At 39.3% G+C, this 27,975-nt stretch overlaps 1 protein-coding gene across 4 annotated transcripts in view; it reads right to left on the reverse strand.

The window, feature by feature from the left end:
- Window positions 1-27,975, reverse strand: part of CARMIL1 (capping protein regulator and myosin 1 linker 1) — a 304,650-nt gene that overhangs the window by 126,560 nt on the left and 150,115 nt on the right. For all 4 annotated transcript variants that reach the window (XM_043450501.1, XM_043450500.1, XM_043450503.1 and 1 more), the window contains exons 9-11: window positions 13,898-13,973; window positions 8,092-8,180; window positions 6,628-6,722 (exon numbers count right to left, since the gene is read on the reverse strand). In XM_043450501.1, coding sequence (XP_043306436.1) covers window positions 6,628-6,722; window positions 8,092-8,180; window positions 13,898-13,973 — 260 coding nt within the window. The remainder of the gene's footprint in view (window positions 1-6,627; window positions 6,723-8,091; window positions 8,181-13,897; window positions 13,974-27,975) is intronic.

A 27,975-nucleotide genomic window follows, 5' to 3' on the forward strand; every position in this document is an offset into this window, starting at 1 on the left:
TAGCCCACCAGGCTCCTCTGTCCATGGGGTTTCTCCAGGCAAGAATACTGGGGTGGGTTGCCATGCCCTCCTCCAGGGGATCTATCTTCCTGACCTAGGGATCAAACCTGCATCTCTTAGGTCTCCTGCATTGGCAGGCAGGTTCTTTACCGCTAGTGTCACCCAATTACTATAAAACTCTAAAACTTTGATATCCTAGAATTTGTGTGATTCACATGGTAAGGAAAAAACGGTTTAAGGTTGGTCCTTGTTGATTCAGTTCAGTTCAGTCGCTCAGTTGTGTCCGACTCGCTGCAACCTCGTGGACTGCAGCACACCAGGCCTCCCTGTCCATCACCAACTCCTAGAGTTTATTCAAACTCCTGTCCATTGAGTTGGTGATGCCATCGAACCATCTCATCCTCTGTTGTCCGCTTCTCCTTGTTGACTGAAAGCATAATATTGGTAATTTAACAAAATTCTGCCCATGGAGTTCTAGCAATATGATCAGGGAAACAAATGACTCTTTCTTAGCTGTTAGAAAGCATATAGATTTGAGCACTGAAATGTCAGATCACGGGTGAAAGTTAAAATCTTTAGATTTCTGCTAATTTCGATGGCTTCCCTGGAGAGTTCAGAAACACTAAGAAAACTAACTAAATAAATAAAACGTAAGAGACTTCCCTGAGGCTTCAGTGATTAAGAATCCTCCTGCCAATAGAGGGGGCACAGGTTCCATTCCCGGTCCAGGAAGATCCCAAATATCATAGAGGAACTAAACCTGTGTGCCACAGCTGAGCCCACACACCTAGAACCTGTGCTCCAAAGCAAGAGAAGCCGCCACAGTGCCAAGCCTGCATACCACAACAAAGGGAGCCCCTGCTCAACAGCTAGAAAAAGCCTGCGTGCAGCAATGAAGACCTAATGCAGCCAAAGATAAACACAATAAATAATAAAATCTTTTTTAAGATAAATAAAACATGATGAAGTATTTCCATTTCAAAGATAAAGTTGAGAGGAAGAGATTGAAGAACTAGGAATATAGGAATAAAAGACTACTGGGGAAAAAACAGTCAATACACTTAACTTTTGAATGCCCTAAAATCCAAATCTATGCAGTTTTTAAAATACTGCTTTACACTGTGTAATCATAAACATATCAATTAAATATGGCTAAATCATGACTCTAAAGAAAAGTATTTTCTGTTGTGTGGCTATCACACAGAATCCTGGCATTGTTAAATATCAAAGTGCTTAAGAAAATGTATCAACACGCTGTGGAATAAGCCGATGTTTTCCACATCTCATACACAAATATTTCCTTCTACTTCCATAGGAAATGGAGACAACCAAATCAGAAAGTCCAAAAGACAGTCTAAGAGACTGACTGACTGATCACTCATGAAATTTTAGATAATAGTCTGAACAATCAGTACTAGGTATGACTCTGTAAGCTCTTCCAAATTATGTAAACACAGCTTTCTGATCCATAAAAGGAGAGCAACATTTGCACTATTTAACTTCACAAGGCTGCTCTGAGTCAAATGTGGCACTAAAAGTTAACATGTTTTGAGTGCATAGTATGTGACACAGTTCATTGCTATTCCTATGCCTTTTATGTATATTCTCATTTAATCCTTAAAACACCCTTGTGTGGGAGGTGCTATTATTATTTTCGAGAAACCTGAGGTATAGAGAAGTTAGGTAATTTGTCCAAGGAAACTCAGATGCAAAGTGGAGAAGCTCAGATTTGAACCCACATATTCTAACTCTAAAACCCACTGATATACAGTGAGATATGAAGGATCTACCCCGCCCTCAAATGTAAGCAGCATTTCTAGAATCCATTTGTCTTGTCTCATTCAGACCAAATCAGAGCCACCACCAGATGGTCAGCAAAAAACAAAACTTGGGTGCATCAGGTCAACATTTCCGAAAGAAAAACATTTCAAGACGGGATTCTAAATCATCTTTAAACAAAATAATCCGATTTAGAATAAAGTGAGGGGAGGAAATCAGGACAGACATTCCTGATGAGGCTAAGATCATAAAATCGAGGGTAACTGGGAACGGTAACCAGGGAGACTGGGACACGGAGCTTGTGACATTTAGGGAAGGAAAGTGTGTGAAACGAGTGGAGAGAGGAGAGCTCTGTTTCCCAGAACACTCCACTTTAATCCAAAAAGTCATCAGATCCAAAGCATTAGTCAGGAGGCGATGACCGGAACACCCTGGTTCAGACACTAGGTCAATCCAGAGGACTCAACACAGAACTAGTTAATACAGTGCAGTAAGCCCAGAGAGTTTCAAGCCTTTTCTACCATGACCCACACACAGAGAGAGATTTGACATCGTGGGGCAGGCAGCTCATACCAAAATAAGCACACAGACATATAAGCGAAAACTAAAACCCCAGTTTTCCTGAGCAATGCACTCTGATTATTTTCTATTGTGTTCTATTTCTTCTTTTTATTAAAATGCTTACCAGGTCTTGACCTACAGTCTGAAAACACACAAGACTAGGAGGCCAAGAGCAAGCTGGGGAACTGGCTGGCCCTGCAACTGGGATACAAAGGGCTCGTGAATGCGTGTGGTCTGTTCACTGCCTTGCTGGGGCTCCTGCAGACCGCGCGCCGGGCATCCAGCATCGGAAGCACCGCCAGTACACACGACCCCCCTCCTACTAAGTCATACTTCACCCTCCTCCACCACCAGCCCCTTAACAACAGAAGGCTGCCTGTCCTCTGCGCACGAGCCTGACGGGGAGGCTGAGCTGTAAATATCAGGGCTTCGCTGCATCAACATTCATATCACAACGCAAGGAGCCAAGCTTCCGCTCTGAGAGTTTCCAAATAAGGCCCTGAGCGGATGGTTCAGGTGCAAAAATCAAATTCTACTTGGTACTTAAATTCCTCAGCATTCTGGGCTGCCAAAGTGCCTTGTGTTTCTTTGCATGTCCTTGTAAATAATCTTCCTGGGCTTGGCCTCTTTTACAGACTAAACAATTCAACTGTACACTCCTCCCCCCATGCATTTTTATTGTTTTTCAGGGGAAAGCTCAGAAACAAAAGTCATGACCATTTTCCCCTATTTTGAAGTCTCTATAAATATTTTACACTCAGTTGGATTTCTTGTAGACTTCCCATCCAGGAGCAGAAAAGCTACCAATCATCTTTAGCCTGGATGGAAGAAAAAAAAAAAGCCTGTAAAGAATGTGTGTTCCGGAGGCTCAGTCCAAAGAATGAAAAAAAGGTGGGGAATACAGGTGCTGGCAGTTTTCCAAGAGCTCCGGCCAAACATAGCAATGATGGAATCTAGAAAGGGCAGAAACATAGAAAGCCTTAGCTTGAGAAAATATTTCCAGAAGTGTCAAGGCTTGAGTGTAAGTGAGCAGAAAACACCCCGGAGAGTCGGCATCTACACGTGAAGCTCTGGCAAACATCCTTGGAATGATTCTTGGTTCTCACACCTGGGAATGCAGATAGGTGAACGATGTACAAGGATCAGGTCACACAGGTAGGGAAATGGAGGAAAAGGCAGAGACACGTCATCTCTCCACACTGGTTCTGACTCCGCACAAAGGAATCTTGATAAACTTCACCATGGTTTTCAATTCCAATTTAAAAGCCACAAAAAAAGGAATTCTATTGTGAAATGAAATTCAATTTAAAGAAAATATTTATTGATTGCATATAAGGTCTTGGGCTAGGTGTGGTGTGTCTTAGGAGATGAAGAGAGAATGATGGACAAGGAGGAGGGATGAACAGTAAGGCTGGTACAGAGCCAACCATATCTAATTCCAGTGCAACAGAATGAAGGAACGGCTATCTCAGGAGTTCAAACCCAAGGTGAGGGAGTCAACAGATAAGGCTGTCCAGCAGGGCTGCGCCTCAGGGCATACGAGGCACACCACAGGAAAGATGAAGAGCTCCAGACTCAATCTTCCCCTAAAAGCATCTGCCTACAAAGCAGGAGACCCGGGTTCAACCCCTGGGTCGGGAAGATCCCCTGGAGAAGGAAATGGCAACCTGCTCCAGTACTGTTGCCTGGAAAATCCCATGGGTGGAGAGGCCTTGTAGGCTACAGTCCATGGGGTCGCAAAGAGTCAGACATGACCGAGTGACTTCACTTTCAGCCTCCTAAGCCCAAATAATATGAAAGATCTTTGGGGTCTCGCTGCTTTCCCTAAATATATTTTTGGGGTTCACCCGTGTCACAGCAGGACCAGCACCCCGTTCTCTTGTGCTGTGGATCAGGGGTCCACAGTACAGATATACCACATTCTGTTTATCCCCCCACCAGGGATAAGCATTTGGGTTTCCACTTTGGGGCAACCATGAACTTCTATTAACACTCATTCACTAGTGTTTGAGCAGACATTCATTTCATCTCTCTTGGGGACCACCTAAGAGTGAAATTGCTGGGTCATAGAGTAAATTTGTGTTTGACTTTTGAAGCAACTGGCTAACCAGCACCCAAAGAGGCTGCCTCATTATACTCTCGCGCCAGTAACGCATAAGCTCCTGTTTTCCACATCTTTTCCAACACTTATTTTGATGATAACTAAACTACTGGTTGTGAGGTGGTATCTCAGTAAGGTTTGAATTTGCGCTTTCTTGATGACCAAGGAATGTCCCTTACTATACTCTGGGTTTCACATCCCTAGCGACCAGCACTTAATAACCATTGTTTCTGTCCAGTCAGTAGACAAACATGTTTGAGTTCCTTCCATCTTAAAAACAAAAGCAAAACAGCCCTCCTATCTATAAAAGGTGATCTACATGGTTATAGTCACCTCTTCGTAGCATTTGACTAGTAAAGAGAACACTTGTTTTTCCTAAAGAAAATACTAAAACCCCAGAGAAACCCCTATTTCAGAGTTATGTTTCCATTATTTTCAGCTTTGCCTTTTACACCTATGAGAGTGCCTTTCATGTGATCTAGTTTTTCAATTTAGTCTCAACCTTCCTTTAGATTCACTATTTCAGATGCTAGAAGTTCCTCTTCAAATGCTTCCTTGGATGCCACATGGGTATCTTTCTCAATGAAGAACAATGTCAGTATCAGGAATAAAAATGCAGAACTGAGTGTCTACACCAGGATCTTCAGCTCAGTTTAATAATTAACCCTCATCAAATATATAACATCCCAAGATGAAAGGCCCTTAGTCAACAACGCTGGAAAACATCTGTAATACACAATGAAAACAAAACATCCCCTCTAGAGATAAAGCTACTTCTCCTTAATCTCATCCATCAGTGTTCTCCTACTGAGAATTCAAACTCTCAGGCTTCACTTTCTAATGAAACCTTCTTTTGCCTCCTCATGAAATCTAGTCCTTCAACTCCTCTCTATTCTTACATTCAAATCTCGTTAAAAATTAAAAGACATCTGTGATAGTCATAATTGTAAGCTGGTCCTCAAGATTTCTGTCCCTGGTAAACACACCCTATATAATTTCTTTAAGTGTGTTGGGTAGACCAAAGAACATGATGGGTTATCACAAATCTAAATAGAAATGATACAAGTGAACTTAAAAAACTGAAAGAGACTCAGACATAGAGAATGAATTATGGTTGCCGGGGGAAAGATAGAGGGAAGGGACAGTTAGGGAGTTTGGGATGGACATGTACACACTGTTATATTTAAAATGGATAACCAACAAGGACTGACTATATAGCACAGGGAATTCTGCTTAATGTTATGTGGCAGGCAGGATGGGATGGGAGTTTGGGGGAGAATGGATACATGCATATGTATGGCTAAGTCCCTTTGCTGTTCACTTGAAATTATCACAACATTGTTAACTGTTAATTGCTAACACTGTTAACTATACCCCATTACAAAATAAGTAACTGGGAAAAAAAGGAATATGATGGGATATCACAATGTGATTAGGCTACTAATCAGTCCACTCTGAATTAATCAAGAGGGAGACTGTCTTGGAGGAGTCTGACTCAAACAGGTGACCTGTCTACAAGTAAGTGAAGAATCAGAGAGTTGTGCTTCTGCTGGCCTGGAATGCGAGGCAGATGGTGAAGTTGGGAGAGGAGGGGACCACATGGTGAGGACCAAGCACAGCCTTCAGGCATAGGAAGTGCTCCCGGACTGGCAAGGAACAATAAAATGGTGACCCAGTCCTACAGCCTCAGGAATTTAATTCTGCCAACAACCGGTGAGCCTGAGAAGACCCCAGATCACATAAACCCCAGCTGACTTGACTTCAGTTTCATGATACTGAGAAGAGAACCCAGTGAACCTGTACCCAGACTGACCCAAAGACACTGTGTGATAATAAATCTAGGTAACCTTAAATTGCCATGTTTGTGATAATTTGCTACCCAGCAAGAAAAAGTCAATAGAATCATTTAAAAATAATATCCTCCTTTCCACTTGGATCACTTCAAAAACTGTTCGTCAGCTGATAGAAATCATATTGGGTCGGCCAAAAACCTTGTTTGGGTTCTTCTGTAAGATCATACAGGAGCATAAGTATGTTCACCAGAGGCTGGAAAATATTTAAGCCAACAAGAGCATTTATAATATAATTACAACTAAGACTGACACTATTCTTCAGGATTGGCTAAATGAAAACTCCCTAATCCTCTTACAGTTCTGGCATCAACGGTCATGTAAATGCTACAGTACCTCGATCCTCCAGTGGGTTGCCAGCAAGGTTAATCGTGTGCAGCCCTGAAGTGGGATTATGCGCTAGAGCACTGGCCAGTTTTTGTGCAAAATCTCTGCAAGTAAACAGAACAGTAAGACACAATGTGTAAAATGACTCAATTAGAAAATTTAATGCTAGAATAGCTAGAGTGAAATTTTAAAACAGAGAGAAGCCTTTACAGTATTAACCTATATATCATATTTGTTAAGAACCAATCTATCTCTACAACATTAATCTATATATCTTATTTGTTAAGAATCAATCTATTTTCACAAGTACATATCCTCATTAGAGAATCCGTAAAGTCATAGCTAGAATATGGTTCATCTTGATCAGTCCAAACCTCATTCCAAAGAAAAATGTATAATTGTTCCTTTAAAGACACACTGAAGGATACTATTAATAGTACTTTTGGCCCTTCTATGACTTAAAAAACAAATCCTGAATTGAATTGCTTTTAATGAAAATTGCAATAGGCTATTCCCTATATCAGTTTTAATTTCATGCAATACTCATGAAGGCAGAACTGATTGCCCTAATTGTTGAATTTGAAGGCTATAGTTGCTAGCACTGTATTTTCAGTTCAGTTCATTCGCTCAGTCGTGTCCAACTTTTTGCGACTCCATGGACTGCAGCATGTCAGGCTTCCCTGTCCATCACCAACTCCCGGAGCTTGCTCAAACTCATGTCCAACAAGTCGGTGATGCCATCCAACCACCTCATAGTCAAAAGCACTTTTTTAGGTGTTTTTAACTTAAGTGTGTTAAGTGCTATGACTATGAAACTGCCAAGCCTCCTCACTTAGTAGTAGTGATGTCTTTACTCCAGTGGGTTCAAAGTCTCATGCCCCTAGTAAGGCTTGGGTATTGTTACTGAATCACATTAGATGAAGATTATTTAAGTATGAATTTGAAAAGGGAGAGAAATGGCTGAAACAGATCAACACCAAATAATAACATCCTATGAAATGTGCCATTACTATGACTATGATTTATGATTAATGGCACTAGTAAAAGCTAATGCATAGAATCTCTAATACAAAAGATTTTGAAACTTTTCTAAACACTTTCCATGTATTAATTCATTTATCTTTATAACCGTAATTCTATAAAGTAAGCACTATTATCAGCAACTTAAAAATGAAGAGACTGAGGTACAGAGAACTGAACCAACTTGCCCAAAGACATGAGGCATCTGACCCAAGGGTCCATGCTCTTACGCATTATCCTTATTTACCCTCAAAGATACCATGTGACATACCACAAAAGATGATAAAATCCTTGACCTTTGTAATAATGGGGATCACAGGACTTCTTTTTTAAGACGAGAAAACACTATACAGGTGATAACATTAACTTTTTTCTCAAAACCATATATTAATTGTAGAAGAAAGGGCAAAATGTTTTAAAGCAACACATTCATATATTCAGGAAAATACTCACGTTCTAAGTCCAGCATTTTCCAACACCAATTCTTCCAGTCGATTGGACCTGCTCACCACCCTCAAGATCTGTTCACAGACATCAGTGGACTGTAACAGAAAATATTCTTTGACCATTTCGTAAGTCAAAACACGACCTCACTTCACCATCATAAATCCTTGCAGCTACAAAGCTTTAAATAAATCATTCATTCAATCAACAACCCATGAGTTGACAACTGCTCCTACACATCCTGCTGATGAAGATTCAGGGAACACAATGACATAAAGGACAAAGTCCCTGACTTCAAGAGTGATACCACCCAGAAAGCAATCAGACAAGAAGGAAATACACAATTACGACAGGAAAATAGGCATTTCAGTAGTGGTACAGGCACACAGATTTCATGCAATCCTGGGAAAACCAAAAGAAATCCCCAAGAAAGTGATACCCAAAATAAAGAACCAAAGACTGAGCGGTAGTGACAATGGTGATGAGGCTGATGATGAAACTCTCCTTCCTGAGTTCTTGCCATGTGCCAGGGCCTGAGCTAAGCCCTCTATGTGTGTTTCATTATAAAGCTGTTAATTAAGTGTTATTATTCCCTTTTTATAGATAACATTTAAAGATATCATGTACTTTAAAGAGAGGCTGAATAACTACTTGATAAACGTTAGGTATTACAATGTTGCTACTAGTAATCTCTAAGGTAAGGAATAAGAAAGATTTTAATAATTAATCATCTCATGTTAATAAACCTCATGTTTTAAAAAATTATGTAGTCATAAACTCCCATCTTTCAAAATATTTTAAATGCTTAGGATATAATGTTAAATGAAAATGCATAATTAAAAGAAAGTGTTTAATAAAGATTACAACAATTGAAATGGCTAATATATGCAACTGAAAAGTCTTGAGGGGACTATGAAAAATGAAGAGTTGTGCCCTGGTAGAAATGTGCATAATTTTTTCTTTTAAATTTTTACTTATTAATGCTTTATATTTATTTATATCTTGCCTTATTCCAAAACTAACTTAAGGTAGCTCCTGACCTTAAAATTATTCAGACATTGAAAAGTGATTTTTTTTTAAATTTTTTATTAGTTGGAGGCTAATTACTTCACAACATTTCAGTGGGTTTTGTCATACATTGATGTGATTTTTAAATGTCATCATAACTTAAGATCTCTTTAAACCTTTTATGTTATTAAAAAAGAGAGAAATCATTTTGTGTGGTATAGCATACAGTAGAGCAGTTTCTTTTCTTAAAATACTACATTAAATATTATAGTTCTTTATCGGATCATAAATATCCAACTGAATTAACCATTATTGGAAAAGTATAAAATGTAGCACAAATTCTCCAGTCAAGTAGCCTTTAGAAAACTGACTTGGAAAACCATCAAGTGGCACAGAATTTAAAGCTTTTATAATTCTCATGTCCTGCTTGGTTCCTTTGGGTTTTTAATGTTGCCTTCATACTATTCCTGGGTTTCTAATGTGATCCACAGATGGACGAGGGGAGAGGAAAATCAATTCCAAGTGACCCAATGCCTGCAATTTATATTATGCTGATGGTGGTGATTTTGAAAATGGTGGCCCCTTATTAGTACCAGTCTTCACCTTACAATATACAACTAGAGGAACTGATCTTATTCTGTGTTATGATAAAAAGTGATTACTCAGACATGTTTTTGTGAAGATTATTCTAATTTCCAGAAATAATCTATAGTATCATCACCACCTTTCTAAGGCTACCTCAGCACATCCAGAAAAGTAATTTACCAAAGCTGAGTTGTGAAGCAAGGCTTTCATTTACTCATTGGAAATTATTACTGTAATTAAAATTTATTCAAGAAAATGTAGGAAAAGTGTATCCAACTTTTCTTTAACATGCCAGTAGGGGAGAGGTGTGACAAGTCATTCATGATTACATTAATTTTGCTACCTTTTATTAAATGCCAACTACATGAAAAGTGTTATTTGCTACACCAAAGAATATACATGGATGGATATCTTAAAGAGATACACACACAAACTTGAACACCAAGAAAATGTTAGCATTAGTAGTCTTCCCCAAATGTCTTATTGCATGTTCAACACTTTGTTTACAGACTTAAGGAAAAGTTATTTTTTTAACAAATTAATATGATAACTCTCTAAGAGCTGATATTTATTTTAAAATCAAATGTATAGCATGAAAACTAGAGAAATCACTATAAAATAACAAATGAACTAGTCCAAAATAAAACAAATATGGAAGTTTGAAACTGAGAGGAACCACATACCGTATCTGGTCCAAGCACATAATTTTTAAAAGATTTTAAAAGACCTAATGATGCTCACTGACTTGCCTAACCTAATGATGCTCACTGACTTGCCTAAATGATAAAACAGAGAGTTGAGCAAAATCCTAATTCTACTGCTATTTTATGAGTCCAGAATCTTGGGCCTAATTGTGTATTTGGCATCTCTTCAAAAACAAACAAACAAAAAACCCCTCTATCCCTCCACTTAAATTTGGAATAGTGACTGCTAACAGACTTCATAACATCAGAATAAAGCATATAAGTCACATTTTTCCTGTGGGACTGTAAGCACAGGAGACTTCTGTTGTGTGAGAAGCAATTTTAACAGCCCAGAGAATTCATATTACTGAGAAGTCTCTTCTTTTAACACTTTGTGTTTTAAAAAACCTGAAGAAGGTGTAAAGCTTTCCTGCGCCTCAAATAAACCAAGTATTAGAAAATGTTGTGAGATTGCATATCCCAGTAGCCATCAAAGGCAAAGTGTCATTTCTTTTTAACTTTGGGTAACAAACATGGAAAAACTGCTAATCTCTTTGAAAACTTGCAGAGAGATATCGCAAAGAGCATTTCTCATTTTTAAATACTAAGCATTAAAAATATACACATTTTCATTTTTGTGTTTAAATCTGTTAGTAGAAAAGCAGAGAAATCCTGTCTCTCCACTTCCCACCATCCCAGGCCATCCAAAAAGGCACACGAGCACTTGCATGCTTTGTCTGGCCAAGACCGAAATAATCACGTGCGTGTTTTCTTTCCTAAATACCTAAGGCATTTAAAAAAGAGATGCTGCCTGGGAGGAGTAACGATGGAACAGCAGCTCCAGTGGCCTGATATTAGTGATTTGAGATAACTTCCAAAAGAGGGATGTCCAACTTCCTCAGAGCTCTCTTGTGCCCCATTTTGAAAATCACAGGCTTAGGTGAATGTCTGAATGAGCCAGGAATACTGACTTGGTAGCAAAGCATTGTTCTCTCTGATCCCACACTCCCTGGGCTAATCTACTTCTCATTCCTCGAATGGCTCCCCTCGGACCCCTGCAATCTCCGTTGGCTCAGCCCTGCAAACGGTCCCCATCCCTGCAAACAGCAAATGAGAGGCTTCTGTTCCCAGGTCTCCCATCACGGCTGTCTGCTCACTCACTCCCTGGGGGTCACCATCCATACTTCCATCATCACTGATCTCAGACACCCCCCTGTTTAGCTGATACAGTTTCCATAATTCATGCTCCCCCATTTGTTCACCTCTCAGCCTCTTTGCTAAGCTGATTGTGAGGATGACAATAAGAGCTGACAGTTGTGAAATGCCTGTAGTATGTCAGACATTGTGTTAGAACATCCATATAAATTATTTGGGCTTCCCAGGTGGCACAGAGGTAAAGAATCTGCCTGCCAATGCAGAAGCAAGAAATACAGGTTCAATCCCAGGAAGCTTCCCTGGAGGAGGAAATGGCAACCCACTCTAGTACTCTTGCCTGGAAAATCCCATGGACAGAGAAACCTGGCCAGCTACAGTCCATGGGGTCACAGAGTCAGACACAACTGAGCACCACCTATATATATATATAATTAATAATAATTTATATATAGCTATAAAATTTATAATTTTATATATTTACATATATAATTTACTCATCTCAATAACCTGAAAATGAGTTACATTGCTGTGCCCATTCATTCATTCAACAAAAGTCATTTGACATCTGTTGATTAAACCAGCTTTTACTGAGTAGCTACTATGAGCCACGTACTTTGATAAGCACTGAATGGAGATAAATAAGACATGAGTTCCAATTAGCTCACAGTAACAGGGATATAGGAAATACAGGCCCTGGAAGATCAAGTAATGTATCTAAGGTCACACAGCCCTGTAGTAAGAGTCTGAATCTGAAACCCAGATTTCTGTTTCTAAGCCCACATTCTTACTGTCAACCACACTGGCTCTTAATAATCCCCAAATAAGTCCCACCCAAGTTTATACCTCTAACGCCTTAAGCCACTCACACCGCAGGCCAGCCTACTGAGCCTGGCCACCAGCAAATCTCAACCTTTCACTTTCAACAGATCCAGTCCAAATCCTATCTCTTCACTTGGAAATTTTTTAAATTTTTTCAAATTTTTTAATTGGAAGATAACTGCTTTACAAAGTTGTATTGGTTTCTGCCATACAACAATGCAAATCAGTCGTAACCATAAACATCTCCCCTCTCTCCTGAGACTCCCACCCACCACCACCACTCCCCAGCCCACTCCCCGAGGTCCTCACAGAGCCCCAGGCCGAGCTCCCTGTGTTACAAGGCAGCTTCACACTAGCTATCTATTTTACACATGGTAATGTATATATGTCAATGCTACTTTCTCAAATCATCCCATCCTCTCTTTCCACACCCCCCCACTATATCTACAAAACCTTTATGTCTCCATCTCCATTCCTTCAAAACTACAGTGAGCTATCACCTCACCCCAGTCACAATGACCATCATCAAAAAATCTACAACAATAAATGCTAGAGAGGACATGGAGAAAGGGGAACCCTCTTGCACTGTTGGTGGGAATCTAAATTGATACAGTCACTACAGAGAACAGTACAGAGATTCCTTTAAAAACTAGGAATAAAACTGCCATCTGACCCAGCAATCCCACTGCTAGGCATATGCCACTCTGAGAAAACCATAATTCAAAAAGAAACATGTACCCTAATGTTCATTGCAGCACTATTTACAACAGACAGAACATGGGAAGCAACCTAGATGTCCATCACTCAGAAAATCTTAAATTCCCAGTTTCTATGACCTCTGAAAGTTGGAGACTTGAATATAAGAGTCTCCATTAAAACATCTAAATTATCTCTTGTGCTCAAATGAAGCAGCAGAAACCTAATTCATGTATAAGCTTCTGTCCAAATGGCTGCTTTGAAATTGCGGGGACCAAAAAAAAAAAAAGGCAAACCAACAGAGCATCTCATTTCTACTAATAAAACAGACCAAAACTTTGGCTCCCCGTGTCTTATAAAAACTAACAGGTTTCACTTTGATTTCATTTTGCTTACATATAAATCTGCCCAAAACCTCATCTAAAAAATTAATGTTAACTGTCATAACTCCAGACCAACTCTACCTTGGTAATGTTTTCCTAAATTCTCGGGAAGGGAAGCTTTGTGGAGATGGAATGCAAGATAGGAACATAAAATCTGCTATTTGCAGCTGTGCAAATGTAACTTTAATAGTTTTTGCCAGTGGAATGAGGATATACGGAAGGCTCCACTAAATGTGCCTTTCTGTGCATCATCTAAAATTGCCTGAAGCAGCTGAAAACATGAGGAAGTACTTTTCTGAAGCATCTCCCATTACAAACTTTGTAAAATGTTCTGCAGATCATTTATAAGAAAATATCTCCCTAAGAAATAACATGTATTCAGCTCACCAGTATGGTTGAAAAACAAATATGTATCTGTTTTTTGTTTTTCATAATTTTCAGGTTTTTGAAATTCAGCAAAACTAAGCAGCATCTTCAATTACTTACCAGTTTTAGATCCTTGGAGGACAGCTTAGTGAACCACTGATTGTATTCCAGAGCAGCAATGATAGGTATTAAGTCCCTAGAAGCAGAAATAACAAAATATATGAACATCTGTTACAATAGCCATATTGATGTCTGATTTTTAATCCATGACATCCAAGTTCACTTGTTAATTTCTATTATTTACAAACACAACATTCAGCTAAATCGATTTCGACCCCTAAACAACAATTACATACTTTAGGACAGATCTTCAGAATGATGTAAACAGAACTCCTTAAATTTGAAGGTAAATTACCTCTATGGACTCTGATTCCTATTTCCAAAGGAAAAGAGGTTGGTAGCAGTGTTTGCTTAGAGACCCTCCTTGCTCTAAGAGATATCTTATGTCTAATTCCATACTAACAACTCTTATTTCTTTACATTGCTCCTTCATAAATCCTTTAATCATCAAGTATATCATATGTTCTCTGGCTAGGGGAGTTTATATGGCAAGCAAGGACAATACCAGTCTTATTATAAGTCACATCAGATGGGATCCCCAATGCTTATTAGCAAGCATCCTACAACCATTTGGTATCTTTCTTGCAGTTCTTAGTACTGATTATACACATGAGATAGCCCAAGTGTTTTTTTGTTGCTTCGTGTTTTGCTTTTTTGTCTTACGCTTCACACAAGTTCTTCAGCCGTGAAGTGAAGCTATTCGCATCAGAGATCAGCCACCACACTATCATTCCAGCCTGACCTCTACACAACATGCCCCTCACTCATGCTCAAGCCAAAAAGCAGACAACTCACTACTCAGACATATCATGCAGTTTCACAATCAGAATTATCTTTTCCTGCTGTGTTCAGCTATGAAAATCCATGTATCCTTCAAGGCCTCTGTCATAATCCTCTCCTCTCTAAGTTCCCCAGGTCACCACAACCAGCACATTATTTACACCTCTACTTAGCATTTATTTTATTCTGCCTTATAGTATAGTTTGATGTTTAAACATCTACTCCTTATCACCCCAGGTTGTAAGTTCGTTGAAAGCCACATCCCTGTCTTCTTTAGATTTTTGGCTACAGGGAAGCCATATCAATTTTATCCTCAGGGCATGATAAGTGGTAAATGCACAAATTTTTACTGAAACAGAAATGAAAGGCAGAAGGTGGAAACAGAGCTGAAAAATCACTATTTTACATGCTAGGCATTTTACATAGACCAACTCATTTAAACCTCAAAACAATCTTAGAAGGTATTATTATTTGCATTTTACAGATGAAGAAACAGATGCTAAGAGACCTACAAAACTGTAGGTCCCTTTGGGCACCACTACAGTCAAAACCCACCTTCTGAAGTGTGTATAGTTTCATCAGATTTGCTTTAAAAGGTGAAATGAGCATCCACAGGTGGTTAAAAAAAAAAAAAAATGCCAAGGAATTATATGCCATCTTTTCCAGCAAAAAGCCTCTTTATTAAGCTTACTAAGTTTGACTTTAAAAAAAAACAAGTTTCAGATTTAAAAAACAAGAACAACTACCCTTGCCATAGTTGTTTTAGGGTCTCCACCCTCTCATCTCTCTCCACCAACCAATTGCTCAGAACAAGTCTCGGCATTTCTCACTGATGTCTAATGACAGTTGCAGTTTCTCTCAGAGTGAATTCCACCCTTTAATACAGGGCCCTCAAAGCCCATGTTATCTGAGAGTCCTCTCCCTTACTTCATCATTCAGGAATGATGGCAAATCATTCTCACTGCCTCTCCTTTTGTGGATTTAATGTCAAGTAGAGACTAGCTTCAGAACCTTTTTATTGTGTTCTGTCACCTGATGAGATTTGAAGTACAGGGGGCTTTTGTCATAATGAATTCATTTTCAGGAGTTGAAGGGCACGTCATTAACAGGATCAGGTTTCACGTTAATGCAGTGGGTAGGACAGCATCATCCTACATAGGACATGTAAAAACCTTGAAAATATTCTGGTACACTCAAAGTCAAATCCAATTCTTAATGATACCAGAAATGTTTGGAGTACAAGATTCAATTTTAAAAATACACAGCATTCCAGGTGCATATTTGTGTGATCAAAGTCAATGAGCATAATTGATAAAACTGATATATAAAATAATAGAAATAAATGCTCACAAATATAGACACTTTTTTTTCCCCAAAAAGAAAAATACAGCAAGATGTTATACATATACCTTGCCTGGGTGGTAGCAATAAAGATGATATGAATTTTTTCAAACACAAATTTTGTACTATATTTTCAAATTTGTCTATAATGATCCATATTCATAACCTAAAAGAATTATAAAACTATGTCCTACAGATGGTATAAAACTTTGTTATAGCAAAAACTGTCCACAAAAATGATGGGGCTCATGCATGTTGGCATGGTCTGCCCACGATGTTTCTCTAAATTATGTTAATGCCTAGGCGTTTTAATGTCAAAAATAAATTAGAAAAAGACAAATATACATCATAGTTCATTCAATAAACATTTATTTAGTACTACTAAGTCCTGGGTAGGGATATTAGGCTCTGAGGGTTAAGTGACGAGTACAGGAAACTCTCTGTCTTCCAACGGTGGAAAGACCTCAGCCATCTGCAGCACCACAGAAAAAGCGAGCATGTTCCAAGTGCCCTAAGATCACTGGAAGACATGAGTACTGCAGCCTGGAGCAAATGAGGAAGGGTCTGCAAGGCCTGAGAGATAGGGAGGGGCCAACCAGTCAGGGAAAGGGAAATAGAGTATTGTAAGTAATTAGGAAGAGGATGTGCAAAGGCAGGCTTCCCAGGCTTCCCAAGCTTCCCAGGCTTCTCAGCAATAAAGAATCCACCTGCCAATGCAGGAGACACAGATTCGATCCCTGGGTCAGGAAGATCCCCGGAGAAGGAAATGGCAACCCACTCCAGTACTCTTGCCTGGAAAATCCCATGGACAGAGGAGCCTGGGGGGCTACAGTCCATAGAGTCGCAAGAGTCGGACAGGATCGAGTGTCTTAACAATAACAACAAGGTGCAAAGGCATAGGAACCCGAAAATGCCCAGCAACTCCATTCAATTGTTCAGTGAGTGCCACCCACAGTGCGTGAATCACTGGACTGAGGCAACGATGCACACGGCAAGGTCCCTCCCCTTGTGATACTCACCACCTAGCACAGCTTAGCAAAAAATAAACGCAACTATAATAGAGTGAAATAATCCCTCTGCTATAGGGTGAATATGCAGCGCTACGGTGCAAATAAGAGAAACAATTATGAAAAGTCTTCAGTCAGGAAAGATCTTGATAGGAAGTGAGTGAGACTTCTAGATAAGAAATACATTACCATCCCAGAAGAGATGGTCAACAGAGCAAGGTATGGCTTAATCAAAGAGTTTTGAGATCTGACACCAAAAGCATGATCCATAAAAGAAAAAAATAAATCAACTGGACTTTATCAAAATCAAAAACTTTTACTCTGTAATAGATGCTATTAAGAGAAAGGTAAGACAACCATATTCTAGGAGAAAATATTTGCAAATCTCATTTCTGACAAAGGACTTGATGCTCAAAATGTATAAAGAACTCTCAGAAGTCAGTAACGAGAAACAACTCAAGTGTTTTAAATGAGCAGAAAGATCGAAACAGATACTTCATCAAGCAAGATACACTGAGGGTAAATAAGCACATGAAAGATGCTCAAAATTATTAGCCATTAGAGAAATGCAATTTAAAGCCAAAATAAGATGCCGCTGGAAACCTACTGAATTGCTTTTTTTTAAAAAGTGACAATATTAAGTGCTAACTGGGGTGCAGAGCAAATGAAACCTCATACACTGCTGTTGGAAAAGTAAATGGAAAAGCAGATGGCATGCTCAAGGTGGACAACAGTTTGACGTCTTATTATGAAGTTTTATGTACACTTTTACCATTGTTGTTTAGTCACTAAGTCGTGTCCAACTCTTTTGCAACCCCATAGACTGTAGCCCAAGGGGCTCCTGTATCCATGGGATTTCTCAGGCAAGAACACTGGAGTGGGCTGCCATTTCCTTCTCCAGGAGGTCTTCCAGACCCAGGGATCAAACCTCCATCTCCTGCATGGGCACACGGATTCTTTAGCACAGAACCACCTGTCCATGGGGTCACAAAGAGTCGCACGTGACTTGGTGACTGAACGACAAAAATAAGACATACCATGATTCAGCAATCTCAATCCTGGGTATTCACCCAAGAGAAATACTTTTATTTAAATAAAAATGTATATATTATTGTTCATAACAGCTATATTCATAGTTGTCAAAAGCTGGAAACAACACAGATGGAGATGTCCACCAGTGTCGCCGCGTGACACCAGGTTAGACAATGTAATCCTGTGACAGCTGCCAGCCCACCCTCCCTGTGTCTGTCTCCCTCACCCTCTGATTATGTCCCACTTAAACAGAAAATACACAAGATGTGATGTAACTACTTTCATTTCTGAGAGTTCATTTTCCAGGATGGCTTTCTTAGAGCACAGTTATAAGTGAGCACAGAAGCAAATCTTGGATAAAAACTCAATTTGCATTCACATGTTGTACTGGTATCACCGCCCTGCAAAGAACTCCCTGGATTTCCCTGACAGCATCTGTGTTGCTCAGGACCAATCCTTTCCTATGTTTTCATTAAGTAGTGCTTATTACTACATAACGATTATATTATATAATGTACTGATTATATTACATAACATAGAAAGTTTTCCACATACCTGGGCTGGTCTTCTTGACTGATTTTCTCAGGGGGGATGCTTTTTACCATCAGTTTGAGCCTTTTATTGTGTACCCCACTATGTTTTGCTTTGACCTTCTAAGAGATTCTTCATTACCATGTGGCTTTTGATCTGAAGTTAGCCTTGAAGAGTTACAGCAGTTGAGGGACGCCTCTGATGAGTCCTGGCAACAGTGTTTTCATGTATGATCTTATGTGACCCTTCTTAAAGTGGGAGCAAAAACATTTTAAGACTGCAAACACTGAAAAGGAAGATCCAGTGTGAATATCCTTTGAGGTCATGGGGCTGAACTGTTTCTTAATACTCTGCTGACCGGAGACAAGACAGTTCCTATACCCTAACTTTTTCCTGATGTAAATATACTACATAGAGAGTTGGTGTGGTGGTGTTGTCAACCCAGCTATGAGCTGGGGTTGGTAATAAAAGTTGGGGTTCTTACTTCTCATCGCAGTTGACACCTCACATTATCCAAACATTCCCTTAAAACTCAAAAGAACCAAGTTTTTCACTTATATCTTTATAGAAGAAAATACCGGCATACAACTAACAAAACAGAAGCAATACAGAAAAGACCATAAAACAGTCTCTGAACATCAAAGATTTTCTGTAATAAAAGGTTTTGTAACTCTAAAACTTTTCCTTTCAGTTAAGAAAACTAGTCACTTAGTTAAAAACTTAAAAACAGGGCAAGTCTTTTAGGAAATAAAAATAGCAAGCATTCATTTAAACATTTTTATGTACTAGCATGTACATACATTACTAATCCATGTAGCCTTCACAATAACCCCAGGAGGGAGGCGTTGTCAATAACACCATTTCACAGATGGAGACCCACCCTCCTCTCCCAAGGCACAGAGAGGTTAGAGAGCTGGTCACAAAGTTTAGTCAGGAAAGAGACAGGATTCAAGGCAGTGTAACCTATGACCTGATTATCTTAACCATTGTGTTATCATCTCACTAATAAGTCAGCTACTTGTCATACTGTCAAGAGTCTTCAATCTACTCTGCAGGGGAATCCAGCGTGGTTATATCCAGGGGTTTCCAGATCAAAAATTCCAAACCCCTTTCATCACATTTGGACAACCACTTAGTTGTTTGAAAGCCGATCCTAAGACATATTCTGAGGCGATGTCTCAAAAAGACTGTGTTCTTACTCCTCTGGACATCAAAAACAAACTCATATTTGAGGGCTACTAAAAGAAGTCAAAATGCAAAAAGAAAAGAAGCTGGCAAGTAATTCAGAGTCTAAATCACTTGCTAAATTTCTCTGCGATTCTCGATAATCTATTGAATTAGAATTTCTAATCTTTCTGATCTATATGACTTAGTAAGAATTTAATTTTTCCAGTTATTATTTTGGGGCCAGATTTCCCTCCTTCGTCTTTCTTCCCCACTGCCTGCCTCTCCTCGTTGAAACTGTAAAAACACTATGACTTTTAAATAGTGTGAAAAGTCCAGGACAGCATCAACGAACGTATTTGAAAGATGTCCAGCAAGCCCCAAAATAGATGTGAGAAACGCACAAAGATAGAGAGTAAAAATCCAGTGAATAAAATCATGATCATCTATAGTGTATCCATGCACCGCAGAATGGAAGAGCTCCCCCCAGGAAACTTTACAAATGTTTAAAAGCTTGCAGGAGGTACTTCATGCAAGAATGCAGAGTCTGGCCACTCTCCTGCTTGCTGCGTGCACACAGTGAAATATACTCTCTTCCAGAAAGGCTGGTAAAACTCAGAACTACAGTCATATTTTCCTGATATATTCATTTGATAGTCTTTCTGGGGATAATTTAAACTCTTCTCCTTTATATCTAGTTGGAAACTGGGAGTTAGAGAGTTTTAAAAAATTGTAGATGTCATGGAACACCAATCCTGCCTGATACTCTAATTTATATAGAAGTATGTCCTATGGATTATTAAATGATAAACTGGACCACTCACTGACTCTGTGAAGGACGTGCCAATGTGAGACAGTTTATAGATGAGGACAATGCCAGAGGCCTAAACGAGTAGCCTCTAAATTTTTTGACCATTCCCTCCTAACTGGAAAGTATCAGGTTGACCAAAATCTTTGTTTGGGTTTTTCTGTAAGAAAAACCGAAATTAACTTTTTGGCCAACTCAATATTTTGAGCACACATCTCCCCCAGATCTGTGTGTTAATCTGTTAATTACATACATGCACTCCTGTACTAATATATTAGTGTGTGTGCGCTCAGTCACTTTAGTCATGTCTGACTCTTTGTGACCCTATGAGCTGTAACCTGTCATAGTCTTCTATCCATGGGATTCTCCAGGCAAGAATACTGGAGTGGGTTGCCATTTCCTCCTCCACAGGATCGATCCATCCCAGAGATTGAACCCGCATCTCCTGTGTCTCCTGCATTGCAAGCAGGTTCTTTATCCACTAAGCCAATGAGGGGCTCAGTAAAAAAAAAAAAAAAAAAATACATGCACACACACAAAACAGATAAGAACAAAATAAGCATAAAATATGTTCTACTACTTTCTCCACACTCCTCTATATATCATCAACTGTGTTCACCACACAGTCCATCTGACCCAGGCTGGAGTCCACACTGTTTTACAGAATTATTTATAGAAATTTAAGAATGGAAACAGAAGCTAAGGCTCTTCACACCTGATTCCACACTCCAAGCAGAATTTCTTCCTTTTTCAAATGAGAGCAGGAATAAAGACAAGGAAGCTTAGCTTAGGAAAGATTAAACCAGTGCCTCAGGACAACCTTGCCAAACATTAATCCAAACTCTTCCGTGAAAGTCTCAGGCGCGTGAATGTCACCTTGATGAGTATAAAATATGACAACACAAAAACATGAGTCTGAAAGGGATGAACTGCTGGCTGGGCTCTCATGAGCCAAGTTGAAGCTCAATGATGCATGTCGCTGAGTCTTTAGAGGATGGATAAGATTAGCTCCTCTGCAAAATCTTCAGGGAACAAGAAAAATCGATGTAGTTAAAGCTATATATTCTCTTCTCTTCAGCACCACTACCTCTACCCTCATCATTCCCTGCCGCTCCAAATTACAGTGTAATTACATTTTTAACATGTCAGCTCACAGACCGTTGAGAGCACCCACGAGAAATGTATAACAAAGCCTTCTTCAATCTATGCGTCTTTTTGGCCCATTGATAACCTAAACTAGAACAAATTTTAAGAATGTGCTTAAATAAAATTTTGGAAGCTATAAATAATAACTGAATGGACATTTTCCAAGCACTTTCTAATTCCTATTCTTCTCCAGAGACTGACTGGCTGGATCCGGCATGATCGCTGTCATCCTCACACTTGAATGCTTATTCAGCAACAATAGGGTCTCTGGTCATACATTTTTTTTTTTTTTTAGATAAATCCAAATTTTAATGGTATGACTCAAATAGCTGATGAATTATCTTAAAATAGGAATAGGTTTATCAACAAAGGAGTCAATATACTGAAAGTTTGTTGGCTTAGTGTCCTTTTCTCCCGGGCAATGCTTGGATGGAAATTGCCAAAAGTGACTTCATGACTTTTTCCTGTAAAGGCTTCCATGACTAACCATCACTCAGTTGTGTCTGAGCCTTTGTGACCCCATAGACTATAAAGTCCATAGGATTCTCCAGGCCAGAATACTGGAGTGGGTAACCATTCCCTTCTCCAGGGGATCTTCCCAACCCAGAGATCAAACCCAGGTATCCCACATTGCAGGCGAATTCTTTACCAGCTGAGCCACAAGGGAAGCCCAAGAATACTGGAATGGGTAGCCCGTCCGTTCTCTAGCAGATCTTCCTGGCCCAGGAATCAAACCGGGGTCTCCTGCATTGCAGGCAGATTCTTTACCAACTGAGCTATCAGTGAATCCCCATGATTGACCAGCTTACATCAAACTGAGACTTTCTTTCTTTAGATATCTTAATGCTGTAGATCAAATTCTACCCATGATACGGCCAATAAAGTCTTGTTTCTTTTGTGATTTTTAATTTTTTTAATTGCATATATTATAACACACAGGAATACTTTTAAAATGGGAAATTCCTTCAAGCCCTTTTAAAATTTCACTGTCCTTCCCAGAAATGCACACATATACATACACACACATGCGTATTTAGATGTATAAGAAATTCTACGTTGGTTTCTTCCCTTAAAATTAAGTTCACATTGAGTTCTGATAGTTCCTTAGTTAGAATCAATTAATTCATTAATCAATTATAGCATTCCAGTTGCTTATAAATCTACCTGAAGCTCCTGGGCAGACCCTAAGGGGTCTGGTAAGGTAGGAGAATACACAGGAACAGAGAGGTTGGTCTACAGTGAAAAGAATGGACAGTATGCTGACTCGTAGGAAGCCTCAGTATGATACATATGCTTCTTCTTGGTTCATGAGGCTCTATAAGTCACATGATATAACATGTATCAGAACACTGGGCATGTCTGAAGAAGAGAAGCTCCCAGGTGAGGACATCAATAAGGTCTCTGTGATGAGAATAATGACAAAGGCACCACCCCGTCCCTAGACCCACACCTTCTTCCAAATCCATCTCCTGTGAGTGGTGATGGGGTCACACAGGGATTACTGTTTCCTCCATCCTGTGTTCCAGATGATAAAGCTGCCAATACCATGTTAGGTTTCCCTGTCACCAGATCTGCAGCATTAACATCAGTACCACACACAACAACCAGACCTCCCACTCTGGATCCAAGCTGATCTTAGAAAAAGGAAGCTACAAATTCCTGGGTGCAAGAAGACAATGACCTGGGTGGGTGAACTGAAAGAAACACACAGAATTGTATAGGAATCTAGACAGGATTCAGCCCTAGACTGCAGTAGGTAACATAGAGCAAAACTGGCTGAAGAATGCCATGACATAATAATGATCAACTTGAGTATGGCAAAGAAGGTATTTGAGTAATCTGACGGACTTTTAAAAAATTAATCCCTTCAGCCTCCCAGGATTCTGATCTACTCCCCAAGAGCAGTTCAGTTTCCCTTGAAAACCCTCCTTGAACCACTGGTTTGATTTCAGAGCATCAAGTCATATGGTGTGAACAAGACAGAGAAAGCCCAGCCTTCATGAAACTTCAAGCATCATGGGAGCACTAATGATTTCAAGGACTCTTAAGAATGGATGTTTCTACCTCTGATGACCAAATGCAATGCAGAGAAAGAATGGGATGAGAAAATAAAACTGAGTGATGGACAATCAGGAGAACATTCAGACTGACTATATGACAGGTGTACGGCTTTCCAGAAGGAAGTCAGCTTCTGGAATGATCAGGTTCAGGGGCAGCTATGTATAAAAGCATACAGAATCTCATTTAAATAAATGTAAATTGTAAACAAAACTGCTTATTTGTATCTGAATTATGATCAAATAGAGATACATGGGAGTTGATTGCCACAGTGGAAAATTCATTGATTCATTTGGTAACTACTGCCCCTATTTTCTAACAAACTCCAGAACTCATAACCCATGTAATCTTTCTTCTTGCACCTCTAATTCCTCCATTCTCTTCTCCCTAACTCATACCCAAATGAGAAAAGTACCAACATGGCTTGTTGTAAAACCTCTCAAATGACCCATATCACACTCAAATTCTGCCATTATGAATTCTTCCAAACTACTGTGCCATTTAAGTACAGACTGTTCCTTCATGAGTAAGTATGCTCATTCTAACAGGACTGGGAGTAGCCTCTTGTACAGAAGCTGGCTCTAATTTTAACAGTAAGAACTATGGGGGAAAATCAAATCCTCAAGAAGAGGGCATAAATTTTAATGATCAGAGTGATTAAGACAGAACTCTGAAAAAAGTCAAGTACTTAGGCATTAGCCAGAGAGATGATGTCTTGAGCAGTGGTCTCCATTCTTATTAAACAAGCTCACTGTGGTTAAAGAGCTTTGAGAACTCTAAATTTTTAAGATTCAGTTATTATATACTAAATATACAATTGTGATTGTATATGTTATAAAACTAAGATAAGAAACTTTAGAAGGAGTCAACAATAATGTTTTTTGCAGCTCATCTTGCATTTCCTTTGGTTATATACATCCCACATCAGAAGACTGGAAAGTGGTTTGCCATTTCCTTCTGCAGGGGATCTTCCCAACCCGGGGATGGAACCCACGTCTCTTGCGCCTCCTGCACTAGCTGGAAGATTCTTTACCACTGTACCACCTGGGAAGTTCTATAGATTCACCCCATTAATGCAATATTTAGTGGTGAGATAACAATTCTCCAGCTAAGGAATTAGGAAAAATCTACTCAGTAAAATTCTAAGTTTTGACAAAGAGTCTTGATTTGGATAGTACTCTACATATTTCAAGTAACTGTATTTGGTAGCTTCTCCACATACAGTTTCTGGAGAAAGAAATGGCAACCTACTCCAGTATTCTTGCCTGGAAAATTCCATGGACAGAGGAGCCTGGCAGGCTACAGTCCTTGGGGTCACAGAGAGTCGGACACGACCAAGCACACACTACACAGCAGTTAGATGTAGTTTAATCACCAAATTAAGCCCAGGGGATTAACTGGAAAGTTTAGCACTGATGCTATGCATAATCTATTAATAGTGTAAAAATCACAAAGGATATAATAAACGAAATCTGAGGAAACACCTCAGGCTGCCCTACATGTTTTTATTCCTACAGACCAGATGTTCTCCAAATATGGTCCACAGACTCCAGGAACCTCATGACTCACTCAGAGGTTCACAAGTTCAAAGAAATCTTCATACTAATACTAAAACAAACGTGTCCACTCCCACATGTTGACATTGCATGGATGGTGCAAAAGCAACGGTGGCGAAAGCTGCTGGTGCCTTAGCACAAACCAAGGCAGAAGCATCAAGCTGTACTAGTTGTCACTATATCCGTCACTACCACACAAATGAAGGTTAATATCATTTTAAGAATGATCTTGATGAGGGACTTCCCTAGTGGTCCAATGGCTAAGACTCCACACTCCCAATGTAGGGGCCCAGGTTGGATCCCTGGTCAGGGAACTAGATCCCACATGCCACAACTAAGACCTGGTGCAGCCAAATAAATAAATATTTATAAAACTGTCCTTGATGAAGAAGTAAAAAGTACTCTTTTTATTAAATCTCAGCCCCTGACTACATGCCTTTTAAATACTCTATGCAATAAAACAGAAGTTGACACAACCTGTTTCCTCTATATACCAAAGTAATAACTGTCTCAATGTAAAGTATTTTCTTTACACTCGATGTTAGTGTTACTAGCAAAACTAGCTCTCTCTTCTCATGGAACACCATGGAAAAAATGACAAAGTATGGTTATTCAGACTTAGGAGTTAGTGGATATTTTCTCTAACACGTAAGAAGTTAGCCAATCACTGCAAGGAAATCACCTGATAGCACTTTTTTCCAACAGTAAAATTATATCTTTAAAGCAAAAATTTGAATTGTGGGAAACTTTTATCTGCCACTATGAGCATGACAAGGTTTGCCATTCTTAAAGATTTTTTTATTAAGATCAGAGGTGATAGTTTTAAAATGCCTCTGTATCTCCCCACTATCGTACAACAGTGAAATATCTGATTGCGATGCATAACTCAGTAAACCAATTAGTTTCTAAAAGAGTGAAGTTCACTGATAATGGTTTCAGATTCCAACACTTGCTGAGTTGTGGTAAAGTATCAAAAGAGAACATCAAGTAATCATGTGAAACGGTGATTAAAAATACTCCATCCTTACTGCACATCTGCATGTAGTTGATTTTCTTCCTAATTCTTCAGTCAAAACAAATTTTCCTAACAGACTGAATGCAGCAGCAGATATGAGAATCCAGCTGCCTTCTATTAAATGAGAAATCAAAATCATCTGCCAAAAGGTAAACTGATGCCACCTTTCTTGCGGACTGATTTCCGTTATGGAATATAGTTATTTTTTATAAAAAATGGTATCTATGTTAGTAGAAAAGTTACTTTTTTATAAAATAGGTTTTTTATAAAATAGGTTTAACATAAACTTATTGTATGTTAACATGTTATTTTTAAAAGGCTTAACCTTTTTATTTTAGTTTCAATATCCAATATGACAAGTACCAAAAGATAAAACTCACATAAACAAAAGTGCAACTACTTTTTAAGAATATAAAGAGATCCTGGGACCAAAAACATGGAGATGGGATACTGTAGGCCTACCTATTTTAATCTTAGTCTATATGCTCTATTCAGTTCTTATTGAAAGAATAGAAAGTAAAATATCTTCCCTTTTTGTTTCTCAGTTCACGTTTTCTTAAGCTACACAGAAAACACCTTGCCTAAATGGGGAGTATGACATTCCCGCAAACATAGCAAGAGGGAGAACGGCTCTAAGCAGGAGAAAACTGCTTATTCCACAAAAATACAGTCATATCCAAGCTTGAGAACCGGGGGCTTCAGGCATTTCAGCCATATCTACAGACACAGCTGAGCTTGCTTCACTGTCCTCCAGCGGCCAGGATGTGCAGAGGCAAGTCATATCCACCCAGTATACTTCTTCTTTACTCAATTCAGTTGACTACAACACTTCAGGGACCCTGCTACAATTCTGGATTTCCTGCCAGCTAAGTGGCAAAATAATTTGCATTGGTATTTTGGGGGTCAGCTGCTAGCAGTAAGAAGAGGAAATCATCCTCTTTACAATTCCAATTGTTCAAATGGCATAAAACAGGGATCCCCAACTCCTGGGCCATGGAGTGGTCTGTGGCCTGTTAGGAACTGGGCCGTATAGCAGGAGGTAAACTGCTGTCTTCCACAAAACTGGTCCCTAGTGCCAAAAAGGTTGGGGACCACTGACACAAAAAATACAGATGGAGTCTCAGATTTCTCTCTCCATTCCAAACAGAGAGGAACGATTTCTTTAGCTGGGATTCCTTGCAATGGGGCTATCATATCTGCCCATGGCAACCCACTCCAGTATTCTTGCCTAGAGAATCTCATGGACAGAGGAGCCTGGTGGGCTACAGTCCATGGGTTGTAAAGAGTCGGACACAACTGAGCGACTAACACACACAAAAAAATAGGTAGCACCATCTCTAGGGTTGAGAAGATTGAGATAAGTTGGTATAAATGACCAGATAAGGTCTGGGGAGGGGAGGGGAAGGTTTACAATTCTCAGATTCTCAGCTTTGTCAGGGAGTAAAATCACTTTGCAGAATCTGCTCTTGCAGAGAGAAGGGGGAACTACTCTGGGGTTCTCTGAGGTCTGATCGCACAAACCACAGTCCTAAATATATTAAAGTTAATGTCCTAAAACCTAAAGTCTCTCAAATAACTTGTAACACATTTCATGGTTTTACTACCAGGTATTAGTTGATATCTACCTTATGATTAAGGTA

This window comes from Cervus canadensis, chromosome 28 (genome assembly GCF_019320065.1).
Source record: "Cervus canadensis isolate Bull #8, Minnesota chromosome 28, ASM1932006v1, whole genome shotgun sequence".
Lineage (NCBI taxonomy): Eukaryota > Metazoa > Chordata > Mammalia > Artiodactyla > Cervidae > Cervus > Cervus canadensis.